The sequence below is a fragment of the Larus michahellis genome, chromosome Z (genome assembly GCF_964199755.1).
Source record: "Larus michahellis chromosome Z, bLarMic1.1, whole genome shotgun sequence".
In the NCBI taxonomy this organism is placed as follows: Eukaryota; Metazoa; Chordata; class Aves; order Charadriiformes; family Laridae; genus Larus; species Larus michahellis.
Window position 1 is genome coordinate 62,779,719 of NC_133930.1, and position 27,699 is coordinate 62,807,417.

Here is a 27,699-nt window from a genome sequence, read left to right on the forward strand (position 1 = left end):
CCCAAAATTATAAATGACATGCCACCACGGAGTGGGTGGGTACCTGTATACTAGCCAGTTCTTAGTCTTTACTCTACTTAACACATTTGTCTTTTTTAAAGATAGTTTTGTATAACTGAAATGCATTGGTAAACGCTCATAAAATACACTTGGTAGCATAGGAGGAAAATATCTGTGTCAATTTATACCTGCAGTCTATATGGTGGAAGTCTATCTATTGCAAAAACACTCCAGCTCAGCAGTGATTTAATTTTCCACACTGTGCTGTACAGCTGTCTGAGACTTCACTTTTCAAGATGAAACCAAAACAATTTCTCATAATTTCTATCAGCAGCCTCAATGTTTTAAGATGTCATTCCCCCTCCACCTTTTCGTTTTGAGGAAACTACGCACCATGGAACATGTTCAAGAATGATTTTTTTAAAGTCTGATACTCATAATTTACACCTTTTATTCCATACCCATATGGAATAAATTACTTTGGTAACTTTTTTTTCTTTAAGATAAGGTCATGAGGAGCAGGAATTAGTAACCCTCTGTGATAAAAGCAGGTAACATTTACTGTCAGAAATAATACTAATAACACTGATGATTTAAGTATGTCCCAAAAATGGAAAAAAAAAAAAAGCTGGGTTGGGGGCAATTTGACACCACTCTCCATTCTTTTCCACCAGAGAAAAGCCAGAACAGGCTGTAAGACAGGAAATGCTGGAGAGCAGCATCACTTATAAGACAATAAAACAACTGACCTATCCTCTGATTAGGCCTGGCCTCAACTTTAAGGGGATCCATGGAAAAAAAAGTAGTAATGAAGTTTAGAAACCCCTCATAAAGTCTCTTTTCAGTATCACAGAACATATAACTTCTGTGAAAGAAAGTGTAATTTATTCGTCTTGAGGACGTGTCCAGCAAGGCTTTTTCAGAACTTTTCTCATTCCCTTAAATCCCTAGGCAATATAGCCTAATTGATCACCAAGAAAAAAAACAAAAACAAAAACAAACCCCAAACTACACACCACAAAAAACACACCCCCAAACGCCAAAACCAACCAAACAAAAAAACCCACTCAAATCCCACCACCAAGCAACTTTATTCATAATTTTTCCAACACAAAAGTTTGGTATCTTAGTTAAAGTTGCCAAAAAAGGAGTGTTATGGTACTGCACTGATCTGTTCTTCAGTATTTTCCCTCCACTAATTTTTGCTACAGGGATGGAAAGCCTCTCAGAGAGGAGTGGGACCTCTTTTTAAATTATTGCATCCATCTTCTACATGAGAGCGATAGTCAAGAGCCTCCCCGTTTCCTCATTTTTCTATGTTCCTCACATAAAACCACCCAGGTACAAAACATAGATGAGGAAAACAAAACCAAGAAAAAAATAACACAAAAACCACTAGTGCCTGCTTTTACTTGGTCCTACACTTACAGCACACCATCTAGGGAAAGAAATTTCAGGTAGCCTTACCAAATATTTTCAGATCCTAAACAGAAAATGTTCGTATTGTGGTGGTTTCCGCTGCTAATTAGTACAGAAAAAACTGAATTTTCAGGATTAATAAGCAGACATTCATACACATTTCTTACTTGTTTTGTGAAAAATTAGAACTTTTCTACAGAAAATATTTGCACACACACATACTCTCAACTAGAAGGGAAATTTCTGTCCAAAGTAATCAAGGAGGGAATGCTCTATGAAACTAAAAATGAAAGGTCTTAAAATGGAAATTGTTGTGCTATATTTATGTAGGTAATACAAACTGCACAGCCACCAAAATTAGATTAATTGGTAGTTCTTCAATAATATTTGTTTTCAAAATCAACAGCTGCTTTTACAAAAATGCTGATTTTGTGGTGTATAAGAGACTAGTAATTACTCCTTATACTCATGAGCCTAACTTTTCTGCATGACAAGCTTAAATCAAGAAAACCATAATCATGTGTCTTCTGAATACAACTACAAACAGGTTAACTAGTAATAACTATATTCCCTTTCCGTGTAGTTCAGCAAAGAAAATAATTTGCAGTGCTCACCTGAAAAAAAAAAAAAAATCTGGTTTCAACTTTTAGAAATCAGAGAAATTGAATGTTACTTTTAAGATTTGTCAGAAACAAATTACTCTCCTGTAATGAACATTAACTAGTGCAGAAGTCAGTTGTCCTAGTAAACACAGTCACAGCATACCAATGATTCCAGCATGGCAGATTGGGTGCAAAAAAAATGACATCATTAATAGAGCTACCAGATAAAAGGAACAATTTATTTTGGGCACAAAGTCTTAAGGCAAGGTATCTAAATCCTTGATCTACCTGTTGCCTTTTATGATGCATCAAACTTTATCTTCTTTCAAAGCAGCATTTCCTACTAATACTGGCCATAGAAAGATACAAAACATGTTTAATTCAAGAAGATTCTATTGAAATTTCTTTTTGAACTACCAGACAAAAATATTACATTTTTGCTTGCATATTTTCTTTAAAAATATAAACCAAATAGCATTATAGAATGAAATATTTGAATTCTTGTTCTTCAAATAACATGCCAAAAAGGGTATAAAATTTATACATATACTATACTACAAAAATTTCTGCACAGCTAGTAGCATCTGAATGTAAACCAAATGCAATCAGCAATAGTCTTCAGATCAAAAAATGCTTATACCACCACAAACACCAAGCTTTCAACTGGTTTTAATGTACATTTAGTATCTTCAATATGTTTTGCCACATCTATCATCTCGTTCATCTTCAAACTTAAAAGCTAGTACTAAATGACAAATAAAAATTGTTCTGCAAAGAAATATTTGCATCTTATGAATCATGAAATCAGTGTCACACTGATACCACTTTTTTTATGCATTACTAAGTAAATAGCTTAAAATCAACAAAAATGGTCAAAATAGGTATCCAGATTTAGTTATTTATCGTTATAACACTACTTAAAATGTACTTGGAATTTTCCTTAAAAGTAACTGTAGTTCGAGAACTGGAGCTTAAAGTATTTGTTTCAGTCTTCTACTTGTGTGTAATTTGACATACAAATGGTACTATCATCATCTTCATAGGATGAGAGCAAATTACTATCAAATCCCAAGTTAACATAAATAAAAAAACTTAACATAGCAACTTTTTGCATTACCTCCCCCAAGTTTTATTTTATGGAAGTAAGATGTAGATTCATGGATACATTAGACCTGCTTCTACAGTCCAAGATACCGCTGAGTGAGCGACTACTTCCATGTAAAAGCAGCACGAAAAGAAACTAAACCAGCAGTATCTCACCGTGCCAATACAGAATATCCCTTGTTTACATAATTCTTTTCAGCCCAAGAAGAGAGCACTTTACAAGAGACGAAAACATAAGTATACGTTACTCTGTCCTTTACTGAGTCCACACAATAATGCAGCTAAATTGTCACCTGCATGAAAGCAATGAGGCACTCCCTAGTTATCTGAAATGTCTGAAATTACTCCCGCTATCTGAAAGCCATCTGAAGTTTTGAATATCCGGACAACTCCACCCACAACAGAAATGAGGAATATGGAGGAGGTGGGTAGAGACCTTCACAGGACATCACAGCCATACCGGGTATAATCACATGACCTTTGCTACCTTGTGCCAAAAAAGATTACTTTCTCCAAAGCACGATCATGTTCTTTGTTTCCAGTTTGGACAACAGCTTAAGTATCAAAGTAGTATAATTCAAGTTTAAAACACACTGTCCAGATTTCTTTTTCTTCCAGCAAGACAAAAAAAAATAAAAAAATCAATCATCTCTACAGGCACCTCATTTCACTGAGGACTAGTATCACAACTGAAAAAACACAAGGTCAGGTTTAGCAACTCTTCCATAATAGTTTATTTGCAACACCTTTCCCAAGTGAGATAAAACTTCTGTAGTAGAAAAAAAAAAAAGGCAAAGAACATCTCAAAGATGTACATTCTGTAAACAACTTTAGCTCAGATGCATACTATTTCTGTCTCCTTAAATGCACTGCAAAACTCATTGGTTACTGAAAGTTTGTCGCAAATACTTCAAAAACAGGAGAAATTATGATCTATGAGCTAGAGGAACAGTACAGTGCTTTTCAGACTGCACAGTGCTAAGAGTCACTTTAAAAAAAAAAAGAGAAAAACAAGACATTAGCACAAGAATGACTCCTATAAGTAGAAGAAATTTTCTAAAGTATTCTGAGATGTAATGGGCAGTACTAAAACCGAAAGAAAATGGTACCACATACAGGTGTTCTGATATCTATAAAATAGGAACTGCTGAAGTATCTACCATTAAGCTATTTTCAGAAATGCCTAAAACCACAGAAATTCTCAAGCACTGTTTCATTCTAGAAATTCACATTTTCATGAAAGAACAACTATATTTAAACAGATTTATGTAGTATGTATCGAAATCATCCAATTTCAAGAACACAATTACAAACCTCTTACTTGTGTTATACAGTGTAAAAATTCCCTATATGCTTAAGCAGTCTTTTGTATTTTCAAGAGGCTTCACAAGATTAGCAGCTATCACCCCCCTAAAAAAAAAAAGTCAGATAACCTCAGTGAAACGGAAAACTTTAATTTTCATGTATTTTAAATAGTAAATCAAACAAAGTATTAAAAAGTACTAAGGCGATCGTAAAGAAAACTGTAAAACTGCCTTCATAATAGTTTCTTTTCAAAACTCTAAGATGTCCCCAAACACGAACAGATTTGGAAATACAACAGAAGGGAACTGCACAGATGCAAAGAGTCGCACAGCTGACATTCTGTGCCAAGTAAACACCTCCTTTGCAACAACTACACTCTTGCTGCAAAGCCTGACTGTAGTGAACTGTCTAACCCTACCCCCGCTGCAAAACTCGTAGAGCATCAGAAGCGAAACACATCCAAACACACAGGGCCTCGAAACAAATCCTCTGGGCACACGGTATTCATGTTAATAAGGGAGACAAGAGCAGTGGCACAGCTACCCCTTTAACTGCAGCATCGTTTGTGCGATTGTCACTGTGGAAATGCCATCCCTGAAAGTAGTCAGTGGAAGTTGTCTGGAGAACTGCAGTTGCCATTGCACGCTGACTCACATCAAAGCAGGCCCATTGGCTTACGAAAAAGAATAATTTTTTTGTTTTGGGAGGGAGGAAAATACTTTGTAAGAACTTTTTTTTTTTTTTAGTATGGGGAGGGTCTCAAAATTAATAGTATTGTTTAATGAAACAGTAAAGCTAACTTAACAGTTCACGGCTGCCCACTCCTGCTTACCCTCATGCCCTTACATTGGTCATGCTGCCTGACAGACCCATCACCTTCTCTAAGCTGACTGCAGAGTCAGCTCAGCTTACCAACCCAGCAGTTACCAGAAGGGCAAGTTCATTTCACACCATTTACTTGTGTGTGTTTGTTTCATTCTCAATTAACCAGCCTGAAACTTAAAAGAAACACTCTTATTTATTGTATAGATTAGCCCGCCAAATACCAATGCTGTCCTACCACCTTTAAGTACTAGTTAGATAATACTAACACTAGCAATCACTTTTTGTTCAGCCTTCAAAATGTTATTACTTTTGCATTTCAGCTTATACAATGCTCAAATGTTTATGTTTAAGCAGAAGAACATTTAAAAAGAAATATTTCCCACTCACATTTAATCTTTTTCACCATAATTTTTTAACCCAGACTTTCTTCTAATTTACTTTTTTGTAGTTTAGACAGAAAATATTCTCAAACCATTCTCATAATTTTACCAAACTGGTATGAGACAGAACACCTGCAGAATCTTTTCCACTGGTGTGGTTTAACCCCAGCCAGCAACTAGGACCACGCAGCCACTCACTCACTGCCCGCCATGGGATGGGGGAGAGAAGCGGAAGGGTAACAGTGAGAACACTCCAGGGCTGAGATAAAGACAGTTTAATAGGTAAAGCAAAAGCTGTGCATGCAAGTGAAGCAAATTAAGGCGTTCATTCACTCCCATCAGCAGGCAGGCGTTAAGCCATTTCCTGAAAAGCAGGGCTCCATCACACTGCTACTTGAGAAGACAAACTTCGTAACTCTGAACGTCCCCCCCCCTTCCTCCTTCTTCCCCCTGTCTTATGGCTGAGCACGATGCCATATGGTCTGGGGTATCCCTGTGGTCAGCTGGGATCAGCTGTCCCGGCTGTGTCCCCTCCCAACTCCTTGCGCACCCCCAGCCTGCTTGCTGGCAGGGCAGCCCGAGAAGCAGAGAACACCTTGGCCCTGTATAAGCACTGCTCAGTTGTCAACACTGTTTTGGCCACAAATCCAAAATCCTAGCACCACACGAGCTACTATGAAGAATTTTAACTCCATGCCAGCCAAAACTCAGTTTAGTTACACTCACTGCGTTCATGTCCCAGGCAGACAAGTATCTATAACCCCCACCCCTCGAAAACTTAAAAGGTTTAAAAATAATTTCATGTTTTTAGAAAACAATAATTTCTGCATAATGTCAGACGAAGGTACAAGCCCCACATAGACAAAACCACATTTGGATACAATGGAGCAAAGAGACCAGAAGACAGTCACACGTTGGTATTTGAAAGGCACACCAGCAAGACAATCTTAAAGGAAAGCCTCAGACGCAACTGAATTTTCAGACTTTTTTTGGGGCGGGAAGGCAGGAGTTATGATACAAAACAGAATAAAGGAGGAACTAAGGCCTCTGAGAAAAATACCAGGGCAAAAGCTGCACGTAGCTCTGAAAGGGAGAACAGTATGTTGAAGATTAGCTACAGTAAGTACAACAGTACCTGTGTCTAAAGCCCAGACAAATGGGAGTTTCTTAAGCATTAGCATTCTGGATAAAAAGAACAGTGACAGCTGAAATACCATAGCACATTCTACAGTAAATAAGGCTGGAATTCCTAGGGATGATGCAAGTGCATAAAAAACAGAACACCAAAGCCAGGTTTAAACATGGATGATGAATTTACAATGAAAAACCTTCAGCAAAGTGAAAATCCAAAAATTTATTCATCCTGGGTACTGATGTTGCAGTTCGAAAGTTAACAACAACTTAACCTTGACTCAAAAAAGACAACATTTAGGATATTTTAATCAGTTCATTCTCCATGCCCACTCGATTTGCACTGCAATGTATTTGCCAACAATGTAATATTTTGGTGAACATAACCACCTAGAAAGCACCTCACAACACCCATGAGAGAACATGAATCTGTTTGTTCCCAGACACTTGTCACTATGGCAGCATGGGAGAGGTAATGTGGACATTTGTAGAACTTACTTCCATTACACCTAACTGCATACAAGGTTTGATCTTTCATACTTAAGACTTTAAGCTATGTAAAGTTACAGTCGAGTTCTTTGGGAAACAAAGTGTTTTCATCCAGCTTCAGAAATTTGACGTGTTCATTTTTCTAGCTCCATAAAGATAATAAGTTCAACTGGAATTTGCTGGAACCAATGATATAAACAAAGATGCCTGTCTGTCATTCATTATTTTTACATAATCTTGTCTTTGTCCTATACAAATAAAAACACATTTGTATTATCTTTGATGGATGCAAATTACCACCATTTTAAAATAATGATACTGACAGTTTTAAGGACTTGCTTCACAGCATCATACTTGTGATCTCTTTCAGTAAGAGGCATCACAGCTCACTGGGAGCAATATTATCAGTTTTGATTTATTGCTGTCCTTAAGTGAATGGCTGAAGATTTTTACAGAGTACAACAAGGGTCAAGATACTGACTTAACAAATGAAGAACTACAAGTTATTCATCTGGAATTTGCCAGTGGTCTCTGACACAAGATAGCACTAGATTTTAAAAAAATAAATAAATAAAACCAAACCATCCCCTCTGCCCCAAAAAACCCTACAGAAATTGAAGATTTTTGTTACAGTTCAATTTAGGTGCCTTTAATATCTAGCAGCAGACATTCTATTAAAACATGCATTTTAGTGGATTTTTCACTCTAGCATCATAGAATTCTGTCTGTGAACGAAGTAGTGTAATAATACTTGGACCATTGACCCAAATGTCAATTAAATATGTGTATTTCAAACAATCAAAAAGGCTCCATATCCAGCTACCAATACCTGGTCACCAAGTTTTTAAATTAGATTAAAAGCTCAAATAACTTGTTCAGCAACAACAACAAAAACAAAACAAAAACCAAACACAAAGAATCCAAATAAGTGCCTACATTCTAGTTTGTTAAGATCTATTATATCCATTAAAATTTATATAAATCTACCCTACGTAATAAAACTGAAGCATTTTGCTTAGTTCAGTATAAATTTATCATTTCAGTAAGCAGACTGAAGCAAAAATTTTCTTGTAAAATTTATTAATTACTTGAATCCAGAGAAAAAAAAAATCACTGCATACATCTTTTTCAGTACAGCAGTTACATACTATTACAGAGGGTTTATAGCTTCAGTAAAAGCCTCTTTTGAAGTCAATGGTTGTTTTTGGTTTTGGGTTTGTTTGGTTTTTTGGTTTTTTTCCACAAAATGCTAACAGGTCAAATTAGACAAAATACTACAACAGTAAAGAAATTCTACAGGCATCTTCTGAGCAGACTACTAATTGCATTTTAACTTTCTATTTGCAGTTTGACAGAGCACTTAATAAAAACAAAACATTGCATGCTCTAGAAATACAGAAATACCCTATAAATACTATCCATTTCTGTATTGCCAATGCCTTTGATATGTATTTCAATTACAATATACAATGGCTCTTTAAATAACTATACAGAAAGCATAAAAATTGACTCCCACCTTGCTGCAATTTGCTTGTGGGTTGTTTTTAGGTTTTTTGCATTAAGTCCATCCATTTGGATTTTTAGTACCTGAATCTTCATTATTGCAAATACTATTCATTACAGTACTCTGATGTAAAGTTCACTAACATGCCTATTGTTAACGTGCAGGCATTAGCAGACATCACTTGAATGTATAAATAAATGTATTTAGCTTTTTCTGAAAAAATTGTACACAAAATATATAATCTGCAAGTATAAAATAAGTAATCATCTTAAAATGTTGATCAAGAAGTAGAAAAAAGCTGTTTATCAGCCACCTTTCCACTCCTCAGTTCTTTTTATGTTAATTTACAGTGTATGCACTACACATTTTTATACATAAAATATTCATAAAAAGTGGTAACAAATTACAGCCTAAAGAATTATTGTAAGTGGTATAATACCTGATTCTATATCCATATAAAAATTGAAAGTTTTTTAAACTGTGGAGTAGGTAGAGCCATTAATCTACCACATGTAACCTAACAAAAGTCAAAAAACATAATTAATGCAACAATACAGATTATAACTGCAGTTCTTAGTTCCTTTTAAGATGTATATGTACACACACACTCACACTTTACATGAGAAGTCAACTCGCAACATCAAATACTTGGTTAAAAACTTAACTAAATGCAGTGCTTTTTTAAAAAAGAAAAAAAAACACACAAAACCAAAAAAACAATCAACCAAACAAAAAAAGCACAGAGTAGTGAAACCACATAGCTGACCTTATTATTAAGCCTGAGTATTTACATGTACAGTCAAGCATTTGAAATGAGTATACAACTAGCTTTACAAGAAGCTTCCAGTCTATACACACATTTTGTTTCTGCATAGTATATAGTATAAAGAAGCTGTACTAGTATTTATAAAGAGACTGAACTTGGGGAATTGGCAATGGGACATGGAGCCATTCACTTCTACCAGTGGCCCAGGTCTGTGGTAACTGAAGTTAAATCATTTGACAGATGGTCGGTAGTTTTTATGAAATAAGCTGGTGCTTTCAGTCCAGTTCCTGGTGCTCTTGTGATGTGGATATCTATCCACTATCACAATTGGGTACTCCCGGTGGCAGCCACAGTAACGATTGAGTGAGCATGGAGACTGAACAAGCCTCTTAACCCCTGCTAGAGGTCTCTCTCTAGGTCAGGGTTTGCAGCACAGTGGTGAGGCAGTGGGGTGAAGCTTGCACTGCTGCTGACGCTGTACCTGTTCAGTGGACAAAAAGAGGACTTCAGTTTCCAATGCTGTCAGTCTAAAGAGTTTCACAAACACTGAATTCATCTTAAAATGAAGTTCTCTTTCATTTTATGGAAGTTTCCCCTTAAATACAAAGCTTCCCCATTGAAGACAAATGTTTGTAAGGGGAAGACGTGGGGACAGAAATCATACAAAAAGAAAAACACAAAAACCACACCTTGCAACTCTTGAGTAAAACTTCCTCCTGCAGATGCCTTGAGCAATACAAGACAGAAAAATACTTTCAGCATAAAACCCAAAATGTGGTGTTAAGCATTAAGCTGAAAATTATTACTTTATGGGGCTCCTAATTTATCTGACATTAAGGGCTGAACCAGAATTAGTTTGCCTCTCTGACACGTACCCTTGAAACATAACTGAAGCGAGACACTTGAAGCACTTTTGTTTTACACTATAAAAAAAAAATAAAATGAATGTACTAAATAAGAATCCACACTATTAGACAAGGTGCACATAAAATAATTTGCTTCAAAAAACAAAGTTTCCGGTGTTGTATTCTTAACTACACATCCCCAGAAGACGCATTCTTGGCCTTTAAGAAGCCACAAGTTCAAAACTTTATTATCATTGCGGAAGATGTTTTTATTTAGGAATGAGTAAAAAGCAAATCAAGGAACAATAGGTGGTTTTCTCCATAGTTTTGCTCAGGATCTTCCATAGCAGTTAGTTTCAACTCACTTACTTCATACTTAGTATATCTAGCACTACAGAATCTAGAATAGTTTGGGTTGGAAGGGACCTTTAAAGGTCACCTAGTCCAACCACCCTGAAATGAGCAGGGACATATTCCACTAGACCAGGTTGCTCAGAGCCCCATCCCGCCTGACTTTGAATGTATCCAGGGATGGGACATCTACCACCTCTCTGGGCAACCTGTTCCAAGATATACACGTTTCCATCGTATGTTCTTTGAATGCACTCTGTTTCAAAATAACACAAAATACCCCACAAACTACCCACAGAGTCCCCAGATTCTATCAGTTTCCTCCCTCCTTTTTGCTGATATTTAACAAACTACACAAAGCAAACCTCTTCAAATGCTTCAATAAGAATACATATAACTGCACTGCAAGAGTCAAATGCTATTTAGTTGAGCAGGCTTTGTTACACTAACAGTCTGAAGATATTTAGAACTACTGAGACAGTGATCGTGGCAGCCGAATCGAAAACAGGATCTGTGGAACTAGCACAATATTCAGAAGTTATCTGCTGTGTATTGGTAATCCGCCATAGCAAGACCTCAAACACCTGTTACCACTACAAAGTCAATACCGCCACCTAAGGGTGACGACTAAGTAGTGTATTCATTGCCAGACTACAGAAATATTTATGCAGAAAATAAAAGTCTGACACCTGCATAATGGTTCAAGTGTCTTTACAGCAATTACATATTTATGCACGAGCACGCAACCTTCACTTTTTTTTTCTTCTATTAACATCAAACCCAGCACGAATGTTTTACCTTAAGAATAGTACTACAGAAACTGTGCAACTCAAAATGCAACAGTTCAAAATAGAAAAAAAAAGCAAAGAAATTATCAAACTCTGAGCAATAAGGTTGTATTTCTGAAGAAACGATCAAATCATTTTATTTTGTTGCAAAAATGAACAAAGTGAATGTTTCAGAAGGGCTTATTGAAACTGATGCGCCTTTTATAATACTGAACAGATAGCTCAGTTTTTATGAAAGCATGTTTTCCTGTATCTCAGCTTAGTTTCAGTATAGTTATTCAATGCATTTTAAAAGCACTAAACATTATTTTTATGGTACATTAGTAATTTTTGATGCATATGTAACACCTTTGACAAACTAAAATACAAGAGTGAATTTATCATTACTAGTGAACAGTACCAATAATGTCATCTGTAAAGAGTTTTTGCTTTAGAAATCTCCAATTTAATACTTGACAGAAGATGAAGCATCACTGTCCACAGCTATCATATACAGTAGAGAAATCAATCTCAGTATTGGCATCATCCTCATATGTATGCATACGTTTAGCAAATAACTAGTCCTGTATGTGCATTCTGTGTCTCCAAAGAAAACCAGCAACATTCTCCTGGAGAACATGAGTTTTTAATTAAAAAAAAAAATAAAAATTAAGGGGAAAAGTCTGAAACAACTACAGTTCTTTTCAAATCCTCAAAAGAATGAAATAAACTAGTTAGCAAGTACTTTGGGAAACTATTCACAAAGCAGCATAGGAAAACAATCCTTTTTCTGACATTTCTCCATGTAGAAAAACAGGTTTAAGTAATTGTATGTAAAAATTGAAACAGCATATGGAATATGGTGGGGGGAAGGGAGAGAAGAGCAGGGAAATGACACACTTTAGGAATACTTTTTCCCCAAAAGTCTCTTCCACTTACTTGTTACCAGTGAAAAAGTAAGCTACTTCTATTTATTCTAAATTTCAGTCGTTCACATCATCAGATGATGCGCAATTTACACGCCTCGTAATACTGACTTTTCTCCTCAGACAATCTGCCTGGACTAAACTCAAAGCATCCTCTCCCTGTTTGCCCTGTGTCATGCACTGGGCACACTGCTGAAGTAACTGTTTTGTAGTTGACGTGTGAAGAAGAAAGAGAACTGCTTCCCAAAGTCAAAAATAGGAGGTGGGGGGGAATCTCAGTAAAATACATATGGATGGATAAATAAGAGTACACTATGCTGTGATTAGTCAGAAAACATGAAAACTAAGTTTATTTTGTCCTATAGGCTTTTACACTAGGTTCATTCCAGTCAATGCTTTAAAAGGGTATGTTAAGTATTTAATTATGTGACATAAAACTGAAATGGTTTAGTCCATCTTAGTTCTTTTTTACGAAAACTAAAAAAGTATATTATTCACATGTCTTAGGTACCATAGTTTCTATCAAATATAGTGTCACACTTGACTCAAGTTTCTACTCTGTATTCTCTGCTACAAACTGCAAACTACAAACATTAACAGAATACTCATCTTTAAAGATGCCATTAAGTAATTATCTGTAAAATATTTAATATAAAAATGGTCGCACACATTGAGCATGAAAAAAGGATTATCAAACACACTGCCAATTGAACCAAAATTTGGTTATCTTGAGACCTCTCACACTAAACACTGTTCCCGAACAGAGTCAAAAGACAAACAAGGAAATAGAAACGTGGTCATTAGACCATAACTATCTTAATGAACGTATCTGGGAACCGTTAGACAAATTATTTATCTTTAAGTCATCTAATTCACAAGATCATTATATTGGAGAGGGACAAATGTTCCCAGAATTCCAACTGTAGTAGCTTAGTTACACTATTATTTCTCATCTATCCCTAACCAAGCTTGACAAAGAGAAAAGAGAGGAACGGAAAAAAGTATAGAGATAGCAATGCTGTCATCCTGTTATAGTATCTAAAACTTTATCTCCTTTCACCTTTAGAACCTCCTTCTCCTCATCCATATCTACTTCATCATGAAAAAACACAGACACTGCGTGCAATAGTGAGCTACAAGTCTGTAACTCCTGCCTGCTAAGTTTTAGCAATCATTGTACGATAATTTTAGCCATTAAGTCACTCAGAAGGGAAAGGCAATGAAAAAGAAATTACCATAAAAAAAAATCAACACAGTTAAGTGGAGAAGGATTTTCCCAGCTCTAAAATGAACTCCCCAATCTAGGGCTACTCTACTTACAATGAGGAAAAGGATAGTTTACACACTGCTTGTACAAAATTGCTTCTGGGGGCAGCCGTTCCCATTGGTGCACTGTAGTCACAAGCTTGTTCTGCATCCCTCTACAAAGAGGTCACAAAACCTTTTAGGGCTCCAGTGCTCTACGGAAGGCTGCAATGACACATGTTAATTTTCCTTAAGAATTCAGATTAAGTACAGCCCCACTCCACGTCTCAGTGACAGTACTGCATGTTAGTGCAGAGCAGTTCTCTGATGTTGCAGGTGAAGCTAGTACTATCTATCTGGGGTGGAAGGACAAAAAAAGGGTTTGGTACAAAGCTAACAATGAAATTAACCAATTCATCTTCCACAAGTTTCATTCACATCAATCATTCATATGAAGCAAACATGAAAGTTATACTCACAGCATTCCATTCCAGCCATGACCACAAAATAAGAAGTTCCGCTAAACTCAACCAAGCTAGGAAATTTCCTAGTTCTGTCTGGACAGAGTTATAATCTGTTTTCCATTCACACTGAAATTCTGTGAGATTGATTGTATCAAACTGCTTGGGGACAGATAAGGAAAGACAACTCAATATACTGGCACACTTCATAAATCCAGCTTTTTATTTTTTTCCCCCACTAGGTTCCCAATTTGGCCAGGATGCTTCAGAGAAGAGGCTTTCCATATAACTACTCTGCCATTCAAAGGGCAGAGGAAATAATAAACATACTTTGAAGATACACAAATCATAAACACCCATGCAAACAACAACAACCTTGTGTTAAGTTAACCTTGAGATGTTAACTTTTTCCTCACACATCCTTTGCAGCTGTTAACTTGCATCTTTCACTTACTACCATGACATAAACAGCATTTCAAAAAAAGGAAAGAGTCTATTTTTCTGTGAAATGCCTAGTACATTAAACAATCAGAACATAAATTCTTCTTTCTCTGTTTCTGCTCAGCAGTCTCGTAATGGAGTTACTTAGCAACAGATGAAGCAACTGAACTGTGTTGCCTGATCCACATTTCATTGTAAAGTAACACTCACAAAGGCATTATTTAGCTGCTGGTTGCCTCTGTATAAATGTATTTTTGAAGTATAAAATCCATTAGTCTGAGACAAGCCTACATGAAAACCCAGCCATCACGTACCATCTATAATGGACTATGCGTTTTGAAATTAAGAGAAATTGCCTGTAAGAGACACATGATTTTGAGCACCTCTGAAAAAGGAAGAAAAAAAACACAAAACAAAACACACAGACTCAATTTACAGTACGCTCACAGAAGCTGTTTAAAAAGGGGGAGAGGGCGGGGGAGGAAAGGAGCCTTCTTCCTATAGCAGACTGACAATCTACAAACCAAGCCCTCGTATGTCAACTACACTTTTCTTGTCACAGAATATTTTGATTTCAGAGAATGAATACTTATTTTGAAAACAAACACACACTTCCCCAAACTACCTTCTTCGCCAAAAGAGCACCAAAATTACACTTCCAGCAAGACCTGAAAGTCTCTTACCCCTAGCAAGAAGAAAGCATGTCAGCTTCTGCAGCTTTGTCATTTAGTTGAATCACTGAAGTGCTGTTTTATTCTAAAGATTCAGCACCCTGGAGTTTATAACAGCTTTATAACTTATTTCATGTTTACATTTCTAGACCAAGATTTAAGGAGCTGAATTTAGACTTTACAAAGCTAAACCAAGTTTGCTGCAAGTTTATTTTTTCCTGAAAAATTAAGATTGGGCAGCATCTTTAAATAAAATTAGACATTAAAAACCTACATTCATGAAAAGTTGTGCATAGGGTTAGTTTTCCTAAGTCGCTTGACAAATTTTCAGAAGTGACAAAATAATGAGAAGTTTCCTATTCACTTGAGAGTACATATTTTTGTCTTACTTCCAATGAAAAATTAACATTACATTTCCAATAATGAAGGCAACCAAATACAGTGCAAGTGAGCAACATCTTTTCTGATTGTCTTAAAAACAAGAAGGTACTTCTTACGTCCCATTCCAACTGTGACCCTGGATGACATTTCAGATGATAAAACCACAGAATGTTTAACTAACAATGGTAATGTCAGTTTCTTAGGTTATGTTTCAGACTATAAAGAGAATGAAAACTTCAATGGCAAGAAGTGTAAGACATATCCATAAGAAAGGTCAAATTAACCTTACCCACATACCTTCCAAGGAGAATGCACTTAATGTAGGTATTTATATATACAATAATCTCTATGTACAATGAAGTAATCCTTCATGTGCAACTATGCACACCTTGACTATGCACAACAGGTTTTTATTCCTTCATTCAAAGATAAATAATACTTTGAATTTCCCTGCCTTTCTCCAGTTTATTTTTTCAGGAATATGCTTTCCTTCCAGGCTTCTCAGAACTTTAACTTCTTTTTTTTAATTAAAGATTTTAATGCATGAAGATAAATATTACAAGGACTAATTTTGACAGTACTCAAGACTTTGCTTCAATAAGGGAAGAGGGGACACACTGGTTTTTTTTCCTGCATTTGAATTATTCCAAGATCTTAGCTGTGGCCATTATCTCCTATCTCTCAACTTCCTGCAATTCCGAACAAAACCAGTAAGTGGTGTCTATTTTCTTTTTTTTTTTAAATAGAAACCATTCTCAAACGAACCACCTTACACATTAGTATGTGTTTGTCTGTTTGAAGACAAATATCAAATAACTGAGTACAAGGTATGCTGTTTTCTTACAAATGCGATTTATTTGGCCCAGTTCAGCAGTTTTCAAACTAACGGTTATAACCCTGACATTAACTCATAGTTAAGAATTTAACTGCAAGGTGTTTTTTCCACCTACTTGCAGGAAAAAATAAAAAATTTAAAGCCAGTGTTCTACTATACCATTGCAGTAGATACCGGTTTTCAACATTAGAAACCATCATTTCAGAGACTGCTTATAATTAGGACATAAGACAGAAGGCAGCTGTTAAGGACTAATGAAACTACTAGCACAGGCACACTACTGTACTGCATCCTGATGAGAAAGTGACAAATTTCAAGAGAAGACTAGCCCAGTGTACCATTTGTAATCAAGAAACCTACCTCCAAAAACCTGTTAGTTTAGATCAGTTTGCACTTTTTACTGTACAAAAATGTACTGGTATAAACAAAAGAAAGATTCCGAATGGACTAAGCATTTTCCTACACAAATTAGACATCTCTCTAACAATTAACTCCTGGAATGTCATGTCAAAACCAAAAGTTAATATGTACTGGAGTAGCATTAATTTAACTTGTACTTTGAGTCATCTTCTGAGCTATCTCTGTAGAACCTAAATTTTCACAGCAATAGAACATTTTTAAGCAATTCACAGGCAAAAAGCAGCTATTCAGAAGGAAGTTTTAAACAGATAAAAAGCAAGAGAAAGCTTTGACAATGAAAACACTGTGGAAAAAAAAGAATCATTATATGTACTTACTAATTTGTTTTCCTGCATGTATATTCTTTGCAACTTCAGACAGCCTTTAGCTATAATGATCATTCCTTCATCTGAGATCTTGTAACATTGCCCAAAATGAATGTCTTTCAATTCTCTGCATTTTGATCCCAGCTGCAATTAATGAAATCAAAGCAAGTATTTAAGCATAAAGGAAAAAAAAACAACAGGATTTGACTGAAATGGACAGCTGGGAGTTGAGATTTCTTTCTACTTCTCCACCATCCCTTAAAAATTATCTTTCTTTACAGGTTTTGTAAGTACTATACACAAGAAAGATTATAATTACACGCATGACAAAATGAAGTTGCTAACTACAGCCAACAAAATGGAGCTAAGAGCAGCACATAAGAGCTAAGTTATTTATTGGGCACATATATAAGTAGCTAACAATGCCTGTATGCTAGGCCATTGACAGCATATCTGATTTAACATAACTCTTCACATGAGAGAGAGAGTTGTTGAAACCTTCCTCATGCCTAACTAATAACGGTCTCAGTCACCTTCAGCTTTCATGATACAACAAAAGTGTTACTTAAACACTGGTTCCAAAGAGCAACTAAGCTCAGGAAAACTCAGTCAGCCAGAGTTGAAGTACAGGATGTCAAACTGGAGATTTCATTATAAAAGGGATCATTTAATCCCTGGATGTTATTTAAAAAAAATTAAAAAAAAAAAAAAGTATGTGCAGTCTCAAGAGAACAACATTCACTGCACCAAGAAAGTATGTCCATAAACCAACTTTTAAAGTAAAAGAGGTTATCTGATTTTAATTAAACCTTAGAGGAGGGTACCTTCTTTCATGTCCCTTTTTGCACCTGGTAAGAAGTTGAAAGATACTAAGTTTACAAAAGAAATTTGTGGAATAGATGGTTACCTGCTTTAGACCTTCATCAGTCAGTCTGTCTTGATTGCCTACATGCACTTTCTGAAGAAGAGGACACTGAGAGGCAACCGCAATAATAGACGTGTCAGAAAGCTGTTTACACCTGTAGGCAGTATACCTTAGGAGTCCGGGACATTTAATTGCTAATATGCATACTCCTGTATCAGATACATTGCGACAATCAGAAATATTGATTTCAGTAATATTCTGGCTTCTTGATGCAATCTTTTCCAACAGCTCATCAGTGACCTGCAAAGAAAATCCAAATATTCAAATTTAACTTTTTTCATAGACATCTTTAATCTAATTAAAACAAAAACTACTATTTGTCAGATGTATTTCCATAAGCTATTGGGAGAATTCAAAGATTTGTTTTCCAGGATAAGAGCATACTGGTATAATCAGTTTTATAGTTATCTTTAAAGAATTCTGCTCCAGCACTTGGAGAGAATAACAGTTAATGGTCCTCTTCATATTTTAGACAAAGAATCCTCCATCATTTATAAGAAAAGGATTTGCTTGCCCTTCTATAACAGCACTCCACTCACGTACCTAAGGTATCATTTACAAAGAAATAAAGGGTTTACATGTCTCTGAAATGCAACAGGTTTTCACTTAGGCTTTGGTAATCATCCAAAACCAGGAGGTAACAATGGGCTTCTTAATGGAAAACAGTCACTTAAGGTAGCAGTGAATGAAAGGGATGAGAAGGAAAGAACACAGTAACAAAACAAAACAAAAAAAAGCTAATTAAACCCCAGCAGTTTCCTTCTGTTATTTGCTCAGTTTTAAAACTGAATACTTGCATATTTTAAGTGTTAGTCTATGCAAGACCATTAAATCAGATGCATGCACTATTTTCCTAGAGCTCCTTTGGAAAAAAAAAAAAAGATTCTGTCCACTTTGTACTTGTTCGCGTTGTAGTTAGCTAACGTGCTAATAATTTTTAAGAGAAGCCAGTCCTACAAAGCAGGTAAGAAACATAAGATATTCCTTACGCTCAAGCTTTCAAGTTAAAACAAAACAAATAAAACCAAAGCAGGTAAGACACAACGTATAGAACTCTCTCACTTTAAAAGTTTAGTTTCAAAAAACCTGGTGACACACGATGAAATTCTAACAAAACCATTCAGGAATACTTATCCACCACTTAGCATAGATGAGATTTAGCTTTAAGCCTGGAAAGGGCAGGAAAGCAACACAAATCCCTTTTGTTTTTCTCCTACACAGTTGAGAAACAAGCTCTTTGCTGCACTCAATCTGTTTTCCATTAGCAGCAAGTCTAATCTTTTTTCTTGCTATTTCATTAGGGAGCTGTTAGCTAGAAAACATCAAAAAACCCACCAAAACCCACCCACAAACAATACCTAAACAAACACCCCCCACCCCCCAAAAAACCCGCCAAACAGAAAACCAAAACCAAACAAACACCACCAACAATAACCAAAGCAACCAAAACCACCAAACCCTCCCTACACACGGAGAAGGATAACAGTTGTGCTTAATATTGGTTTAGGAACTCAATAAAAAAAATTGCAAGATAGGTTTCTTAAGCCAATGTCAGAACTGACAAACTTAGTGAGATCCCAACACGCCTAATAGGCAAAACCATTAAAAGAAACCAGGCTACACCTCAAGACAGTGAAGACGACTTATATGACGCATAGTACCAACAGAGCAAAAAGATGGACCTCTGGTCTGAGCGTGTTTTGGAGTCACTTGAGAAAATTCAGACCATCTGCTACGTAGCTTTCCCATAGAGGTTCAGAAGTATCTCTAGTTAACTAGTATCTCTAGAAGCAAGAGAACTTGCATGCTTTCTTATGAATTGGTGATCTGAGAATATTATTCCACATAGACTATTTATGTCCAACACAGATGAGTTCACGCTGCTGCTTCTTCAAATGGGACCCTCCAATGGTTGTTCCTCTGAACCCTGTATTTTCATGAAACTCTCCAGAAATTATTTTATAAACCTTTGCAAGTAACTAAACAACAAGAAAGCTAAAGGGGGTGGCCAAGCAGCACAGGCATCCTTAAAAAAGTTTTCCAATGAGGAAAGTTAACCTGAACAATCTAAGGCTAGGCTCTTTAAGGACCTCACTAAGTGAAATCCATGAATCCCAGACATACTTAATTCTAGGATTCACAAAAGGCCTAAAAAGACACAATCTGCCTGCTGATTGGTAGAAGCCACATCAGTAGAAGACAAATTGAAGAAAATTTCTTAAAACAGACAGAGCAAGCACCAGTTAGGTGACCATTCTTCAAACTACAGCATTGTCAGAAAAGCTCATGTATGTCTTTCGATTACTATAAGATCAGATAGTTCTGATAAATGGCACTACCACGACCGATGCAGACCGAAGACCAGTAACTCACAATCCATTTCAAACAGCCCTTGTCTTCACACTATTTAACAACTGATCTCAGTCAAAAGAAGCTACATTTAAAGGAATTAATCTAAGGATTCAGACATTTTCAGCCTCTAGCAGAAAAATCCCTGAAAGCATAGATATCACCATTTTATGGGTTTGTTTACCTTTGTTCAAGAGTAAAAATTCTGTGAACAAATTCTAAGTCGCCAAAACATAATTTTTCCACAATGATACCTTCATACCTGTTGACGACTACTGAGATCCAGCTGCTTCCAAAACTGAAAATCTAAACAGAGGTCACGCCAGTATTTACAGACTAATGATGCTGAAAGGCAACGCTCATTCAGGGATAAATTGGAAAATATCTGTAAAGAAAGGGAAAAAAAATATTATTTGTCAGAAGTAATCATTTTTAGAGAAAGAAATATTGTATTACTAACTTGCCTTGTAAAAGACAGAAGTGTTAGCATGCACTGCAACACACAGTTCTAGAACTTGCCCCCAAACTGATGAGTCGAAGACAATAAAAAAAAAACCTACATCCCACAACAGCTGACAATATTAGTAAGTGACATTAGCACAACCAACAACAGAACATATCCTACTTAAGCACTCATTTCTTAGACCAAATTTCAAATGTGCTTCTGAGATGACATACATAAAGAATTACAAATACAAGTAATAGCTCAATGTTATTTGCAAGACATTTAAAAGGTGCTTTCATTCCCATTCTGACTCAGATTGAAAAACCTTTCCTTCCATTTCTTAACTGAATTTAAAAGAAGAGTTATAAAGGTTGTCATGGTTGAGCTCCAGCTAGCAACAAAGAACCAAGCACTCTTTTCACTCACTCCCCCTCCAGTGGCAGGATAGGGGGAGGAATTGGAAGAAAAAGGCAAAACTCAGGGGTTGAGATAAAGGCAGTTTAAGAAAACAACAAAGGAAAGAGGAAAACAACAATAATAATACTGGTAGAGGAATATACACAACACAATTAATATACCATTGCTCACCAACTGGAACCCGAAGTCCAGCCTGCTCCCAAGTGGCAATTTCTGTCCCCTCCCCTGCCTAGCTCCCCAGCTATATATTCAGCAAGGCTACCCATTTGGCTAGTTTGGGTCAGCCAACCCAGCTGTGCCCCATTCCAGCTCCTTGTGAAAATTAACCCTATCCCCACCAGAACCAGGACATTATCCACCCCATATCCTACACTATTGTGTTATGCTTACACTTTCCAATTAATTATGACCACTTTTTCCTGTCTTTGATACATCTATATATATATACACACACAGAGATACCATTCCCTTAGTTTATGGGCCATCCCTCTAAACTGTCTGTTGTGTTCATTTAATCCATGACCTCAGGCTCCATCTGTTAGAACAGTCTCTCAGGCCAGGCATGACATGTGGTGCTGGAATGCTGCATGCTGTATCTGGAGCCCGCAGCTGGTGTATCCAGTGCAGCCCATGCCGACGGTCTGTGGGTTGAAGATGTCAGTCTCAAGCATGTTGCTGGGTGCCAGTTGCTGAGGTCAGTTCTGATCCCACCACCACTGTATTTCACTCAGTTTCACCAAAGTCCACCGGTCATTGGTTTGGGTGATTCTTACTGTTGTACCATTGGTATGGTATCTAGTAATTACAGTAATAATGACATACAATAGCAGGGTTATTTAGCAATTAACATCATACAATTTGATTAATTGGCTATTCTCACCCAAAATCAGATCCCCATGAGGTACACATTGGACTTCCCATCCAGCCACATCACCCTCGAGCGAAAGCAATCCCATAGATGGGTTTGCCTTTGCCTGAGGCAGGACTAACCCAGACTGTCTTCCCTAACATATTCTTCATGTGGACTATGGGGACTTTATCCCCTTTTACAGTATGTGGAAGTTTTGATCGGGCAGGGCCAGCTCGATTGGTAGATCCCCTGGCGTCAGCTAACCAGGTAGCGTTTGCTAAGTGTGTATTCCAGTGTTTTAACGTCCCAGCACCCATTGCTCCCAGTGTAGTTTTTAACAGTCCATTGTATCATTTTATCTTCCCAGAGGTTGGTGCATCATAGGGGATGGAACATACCCACTCAATGCCATGCTCTTTGGACCAGGTGTCTGGTGTCTATGAAGAAATGAGTCCCGTTGTCTGATTCAATTCTCTCTGGGGTGCCATGTCACCATAAGACTTGCTTTTCAAGGCCCAGGATACTGTTCTGGGCAGTGGCATGGGGTACAGGGCATGTTTCAGCCATCCAGTGGTTGCTTCCACCATTGTGAACACACAGTGCTTGTCTTGACAGGTTTGTAGCAGTGTGATATCATCAATCTGCCAGGCCTCCCCGTATTTATATTTCAGCTATCGTTCTCCATACCAAAGAGGCTGTAACCGCTTGGCTTGCTTGATTGCAGCGCATGTCTCACACTATGGATAAGCTGTGCAATAGTGTCCATGGTCAAGTCCACCCCTTTGGTCACAAGCCCATCTGCATGTTGCATCTCCTCCTTGATGGCCTGAGATGTTATGAGCCCTTCGAGCTATGAATAATTCACCCTTATGTTTCCAGTCCAAAACCACCTGAGCCACTTCAATCTTAGCAGCCCAATCCACCTGCTGGTTGTTTTGATGTCCCTCAGTGGCCTGACTCTTGGGTACATGGGCATCTACGTGATGTACTTTCACAACAAGATTCTCTATCGGTGCAGCAATATCTTGGCACAGTCAGGCAGCCCAGATGGATTCGCCTCTGTGTTGCCAGTTGCTCTGCTTCCACTGCTGTAACCACCTCCACAGAGCATTTGCCACCATCCATGAGTCAGTATAGAGACAAAGTACTGGCCATTTTTCTCATTTGGCAATACCTAAAGCCAGCTGGATGGCTTTCACCTCTACAAACTGGCTCAATTCACCTTGTCCTTCACTGGCTTCTGCAGCTCATCATGTAGGACTCCACACAGCGGCCATCCATCTTCATTGCTTTCCCACAATCCAGCAGGATCCATCAGTAAACAGCATATTTCTTCTCATTTTCTGGAAGTTTATTATACAGTGGAGCCTCTTCTGCACATGTCACCTCCTCCTCTGGTGATATTCCAAAATCTTTGCCTTCTGGCCAGTCCATGATCACTCCCAAGATTCCTGCGTAACTGGGGTTTCTCATTCAAGTTTGCTGTGTGATCAGTGCAGTCTTACTCCACATAGCTTCAGTTGCATGATATGTGGTGGGGACCCTTTCTTTGAACATCCAGCCCAGCACCAGCAGTCAAGGTGCTAAGAGGACCTGTGCTTCCGTACCAACCACATCTGAAGCAGCTCAAACCATTTCATATGCTGCCAATATTTCTTTTTCTGTTGGAGTATAGCAGGCTTTGGATCCTCTGTATCTCGAACTCCAAAACCCTAGGGTTTGACCTCAGGTCTCCCCTGGTGCTTTCTGCCAGAGGCTTCAGGTAGGACAGTTCTCCCCAGCTGCAGTGTACAGCACATTTGTGGGAAAGCAACGGATGATCGGAAGATCGGCAAGGAGAATTGTAAATACACTCAAGTGATTCACACCCGGGGTTCTGGGAAACACATATCACACTAATCGTTTTTCAGTCTTGGGTGCTTGCAAGTAAAACACTTGCACTTAGATAACATAAGTCTGTGATGCACTCAGAGACACCTTATCTAGCTGCTTGAGAATCCTGGACTGTTGTTGAAGAAGATCAAAGTACAGTGGGAAAACTATGCCTGTTTGAACCCTTTAAATACCAGCAAGAACAGGGAGATGGTGCGCGCTCTTGCTAACAAGGACTCTCTCACTGCCAAGGACTCTTGCTAACAAGGACTCTCTCTCACTCCGCGGTGTCCACATCCCCTGCTTGTGTGACTCTACCCAGGTGTTGCTTCAGAGATTCCCTGCTCTGTGAGGTATCAAGATTAAACTTGTTCTTTGCCTTTCACCCACGGTTTTGTGGTTGTTCCTGCATCCTGCCTGCATCTGCTCACACAACATTTTTAACAAGAAAGCTTTTGTTTCCTTTTTACTAGTTGGTGGAGACATAGCTGCTATTTTGTTGATCACATCCATTGTGATCTGACAACATCCATCTTGCCATTATATTCCTAAAAACTGGATCCCCTGTGCAGGCCCCTTGACCTTAGTTCATTTTACAGCAAAACCAGCTTTCAGAAGGATTGGAACTATTTTATTCCCTTTCTCAAAAACTTCTTCTGCTGTGTTGCCCCACACAATGATGTTACCAACGTACTGCAGGTGTTCCAGAGCTTCACCCTGTTCCAGTGCAGTCTGGATCACTCCATGGCAAATGTTAGGGCTGTGTTTTCACCCCAGCTTGGGGCAGTCAATTCCAGGTGTACTGGACACCCCTCCAAGTGAAAGCAAATGGTGGCTTGCACTCTGATGCACTCTTTCTGCCCTTTCCCCCAGCCAGCTCCCCAGCTATATACTGAGCATGGCTCACATGGTAAGGAATATCCATTTGGCTGGTTTGGGGGTACGTAGGTGGGGCTGTATCCCATCTTGTGAAAACTAACCCTATCCCCACCAGAACCAGGACATCAGTCTTGTGGGAAGGGGGCATGAGATGGTAGAGCAAATCAGTGTCACACAAGGAAACTAAGCACTGAATTAGTATTTTATACCCCAAGGTTTTGAGCAACATAGCAGCCTGAAACAAAAGAATAAACTCCAACTTTATGGCAGGCTTATAAATTGCTGTTATGTCTATTATATTCAGCCCTTCCTCAGAAGTGCTGTTTTTTTATTAATAAATATAAAAAGAAGGTCTGTCAAGAGTTACATATGAAGGTACCCTGTAACCACAAATGAACTTCAATCTACACATCATCCTATAATGTAAAAAGGCAATCACAGGATTAAGATACCTGCACAGGAGTACAGACTGTAAAACGTGAAACAGTTCTCCCATTCAGCTGATGAGGACATCAAGTACTAAGTAGAAGCACTATAGCCAATCTCAGGCAATATGCTCAAGAAAATCTGAAAATACTGAAGACTGTCCATAAGAAGGCACTGAGGTCTAGAAGACATGAAAACATTCAAAGAAAAGACTAGGACTGTTTAACCAAGGAAAAGGTACAGCAAAGGGGGTAAAAAAACTAGTGAGAACACCACTTTCATCTTCTTTGTGGTGGGCTGGACAATTAGTCTCAAAACTTGTTAGGCTTCTAAACTAAGGACATTGAAGGATTGGAATATAATACCTGGTAACTTACAGAATTTCCATCATTGGGTGGTCTTTCAAACAGACTAGACAATCAACTGTCAACAGTAAAACCATTACTGTCCCTTGTTCTAGGGGATGGTTTAGCTTAGTGGTTTTAAATATGTATAACCCTCTAAGCCCCCTTGGCAAAGGGGAGTTGGTTGATTCTCCTAAAAGATCTGCAAAATATAGAGGGGGTGGGGGGAAGTAATAATTTACAAATAAAAAAGTCAAATTCACTCCCTTCTGTAAATGCTTGCAAGATTTATCACTCCCATCTTCTAGCTATGAGAAACTCACAACCTTTTACGTAACACTCCTCACAGTGCTGAAGGATTGTGCATGAATCCTGTTTTTCCCCACAGGCCTTTGCTTGACCATTACAGGAGTCAATAGATGTTTCTTATTAGGGAATCAGTTGAACACAGGCAGACAATCAATGCTGGCTTCCACCCTGCAGTTCTTTGTCTGAACTGGTGAATCCACGCACAGAGCAAGGAGGTGGCTGTGATCAGCACCCAAAAAATACCATCACCCCCAGTCAACCAGGGAAAACGCACTAAATACTAAGTGGTAATTTGGCATCTGACACGCCTACTGCAAAAGTGTAATTCTAAGCATTAGAAAAAGATGACAGTCTGATGATTCTCAGAAATTCTAAGTTACTAAAAGCATGAACAATATGAAACAGAAGACTGAATGTTTTATAAGCTACAAAAACATCAGAAGTGAACAAGACAATATGATCCGTATTATATTTAGACAGGTATCAGGCTGACTCTAATTAATACTAAGAAGGGATTCCAAGGCTGGCATTATAAAATACTTTAATCTTTGCTAGAGTGGGAAATAAGTTTGCCTATTTGTGTAAATATCACCTTCACTTTGAGAAACAAGAGCTTGCAGTTCTTAAAATAAGAACATAGCAAACATAGAATTAGGAAAGACTGTTGCTAATCCAGCTGCCACTGTGAATATGAAAGCCCTTAAATAATTCTTGTTCCAACTACCATTCTACCAAAAGCTGAAAGCCCTCACAAATCACAGACCACCTACTGCTACTACATTACATACATACATGCATTACTGCAACAGCAGCAATGCCAAAATAAAAAAAAAAAAATAAAAATGCAAGTTTGATTCAGAACTGGACACAAACAGTATTTCTGCACAGATAATATTATTCTGGAAGAAATGCCTGAAAGCACTTGTGGTCATGTTTTAGTCCATGCTGTACTTAACTCTAGCTGCAGAGACAAGTAGGGAGTGTACAGGTGTTGCAAACGGACTTCTTAGAGAAACAATAACCAGAGTGTATCACGTATCCTACTTAAGCACTTCCCACCAGGGGAAAAGTAGCTGCTGACAAAGTAATTTCTGAAGTTCCAGGAGCAGACACAGAAGCTACACAAGCAGTACGGGTTCAAAGAGAAGGCCTTGCTGGTTTTGTTGTCTGCAATAGCTATAAAAGTTCCAACTGTAAAAGGATTCTGAATGATGCCATGTTGCTGTGGTTCAAGTCAGCAGGCAGCTAAACACCACAGAGCTGTTTGTTCACTTTCCCCCCACAGTGGAATGAGGGAGAGAATCAGAAAAAACGTAAAACTCATGGGTTGAGTTAAAAACAGTTAATAGGGCAGAAAAGGAATAATAATAATGAAAAAATAATATACAAAACAAGTGATGTACAATGCAATTGCTCACCACCCACTGACCAATGCCCAGCCAGTCCCCGAGCAGCAGCTGGCCCCCACCCTCCAGCCAACTTCCCCCAGCTTTATATGCTGAGCATGATGTCACATGGTATGGAATATCCCTTTGGCAGCTTGGGTCAGCTGTCCTGTGTCCCCTCCCAGCTTCTTCTGAATCCCCAGCCTGCTCGCTAGCAGGGTGGCGTGAGACACAGAAAAGTGTTTGACTTCGTATAAGCACCGCTTGGCAACAACTAAAACATCAGTGTGATATCAACATTATTCTCATCCTAAATCCAAAACAC

The 27,699-nt window shown here is 37.9% G+C and overlaps 1 protein-coding gene across 3 annotated transcripts in view; it reads right to left on the minus strand.

The window, feature by feature from the left end:
* The window catches only part of FBXL17 (F-box and leucine rich repeat protein 17), a 285,625-nt gene that overhangs the window by 249,979 nt on the left and 7,947 nt on the right, over window positions 1–27,699 (minus strand). For all 3 annotated transcript variants that reach the window (XM_074570083.1, XM_074570085.1, XM_074570084.1), the window contains exons 2-4: window positions 20,710–20,832; window positions 18,081–18,338; window positions 17,186–17,317 (exon numbers count right to left, since the gene is read on the minus strand). In XM_074570083.1, the coding sequence (XP_074426184.1) occupies window positions 17,186–17,317; window positions 18,081–18,338; window positions 20,710–20,832 (513 nt within the window). The remainder of the gene's footprint in view (window positions 1–17,185; window positions 17,318–18,080; window positions 18,339–20,709; window positions 20,833–27,699) is intronic.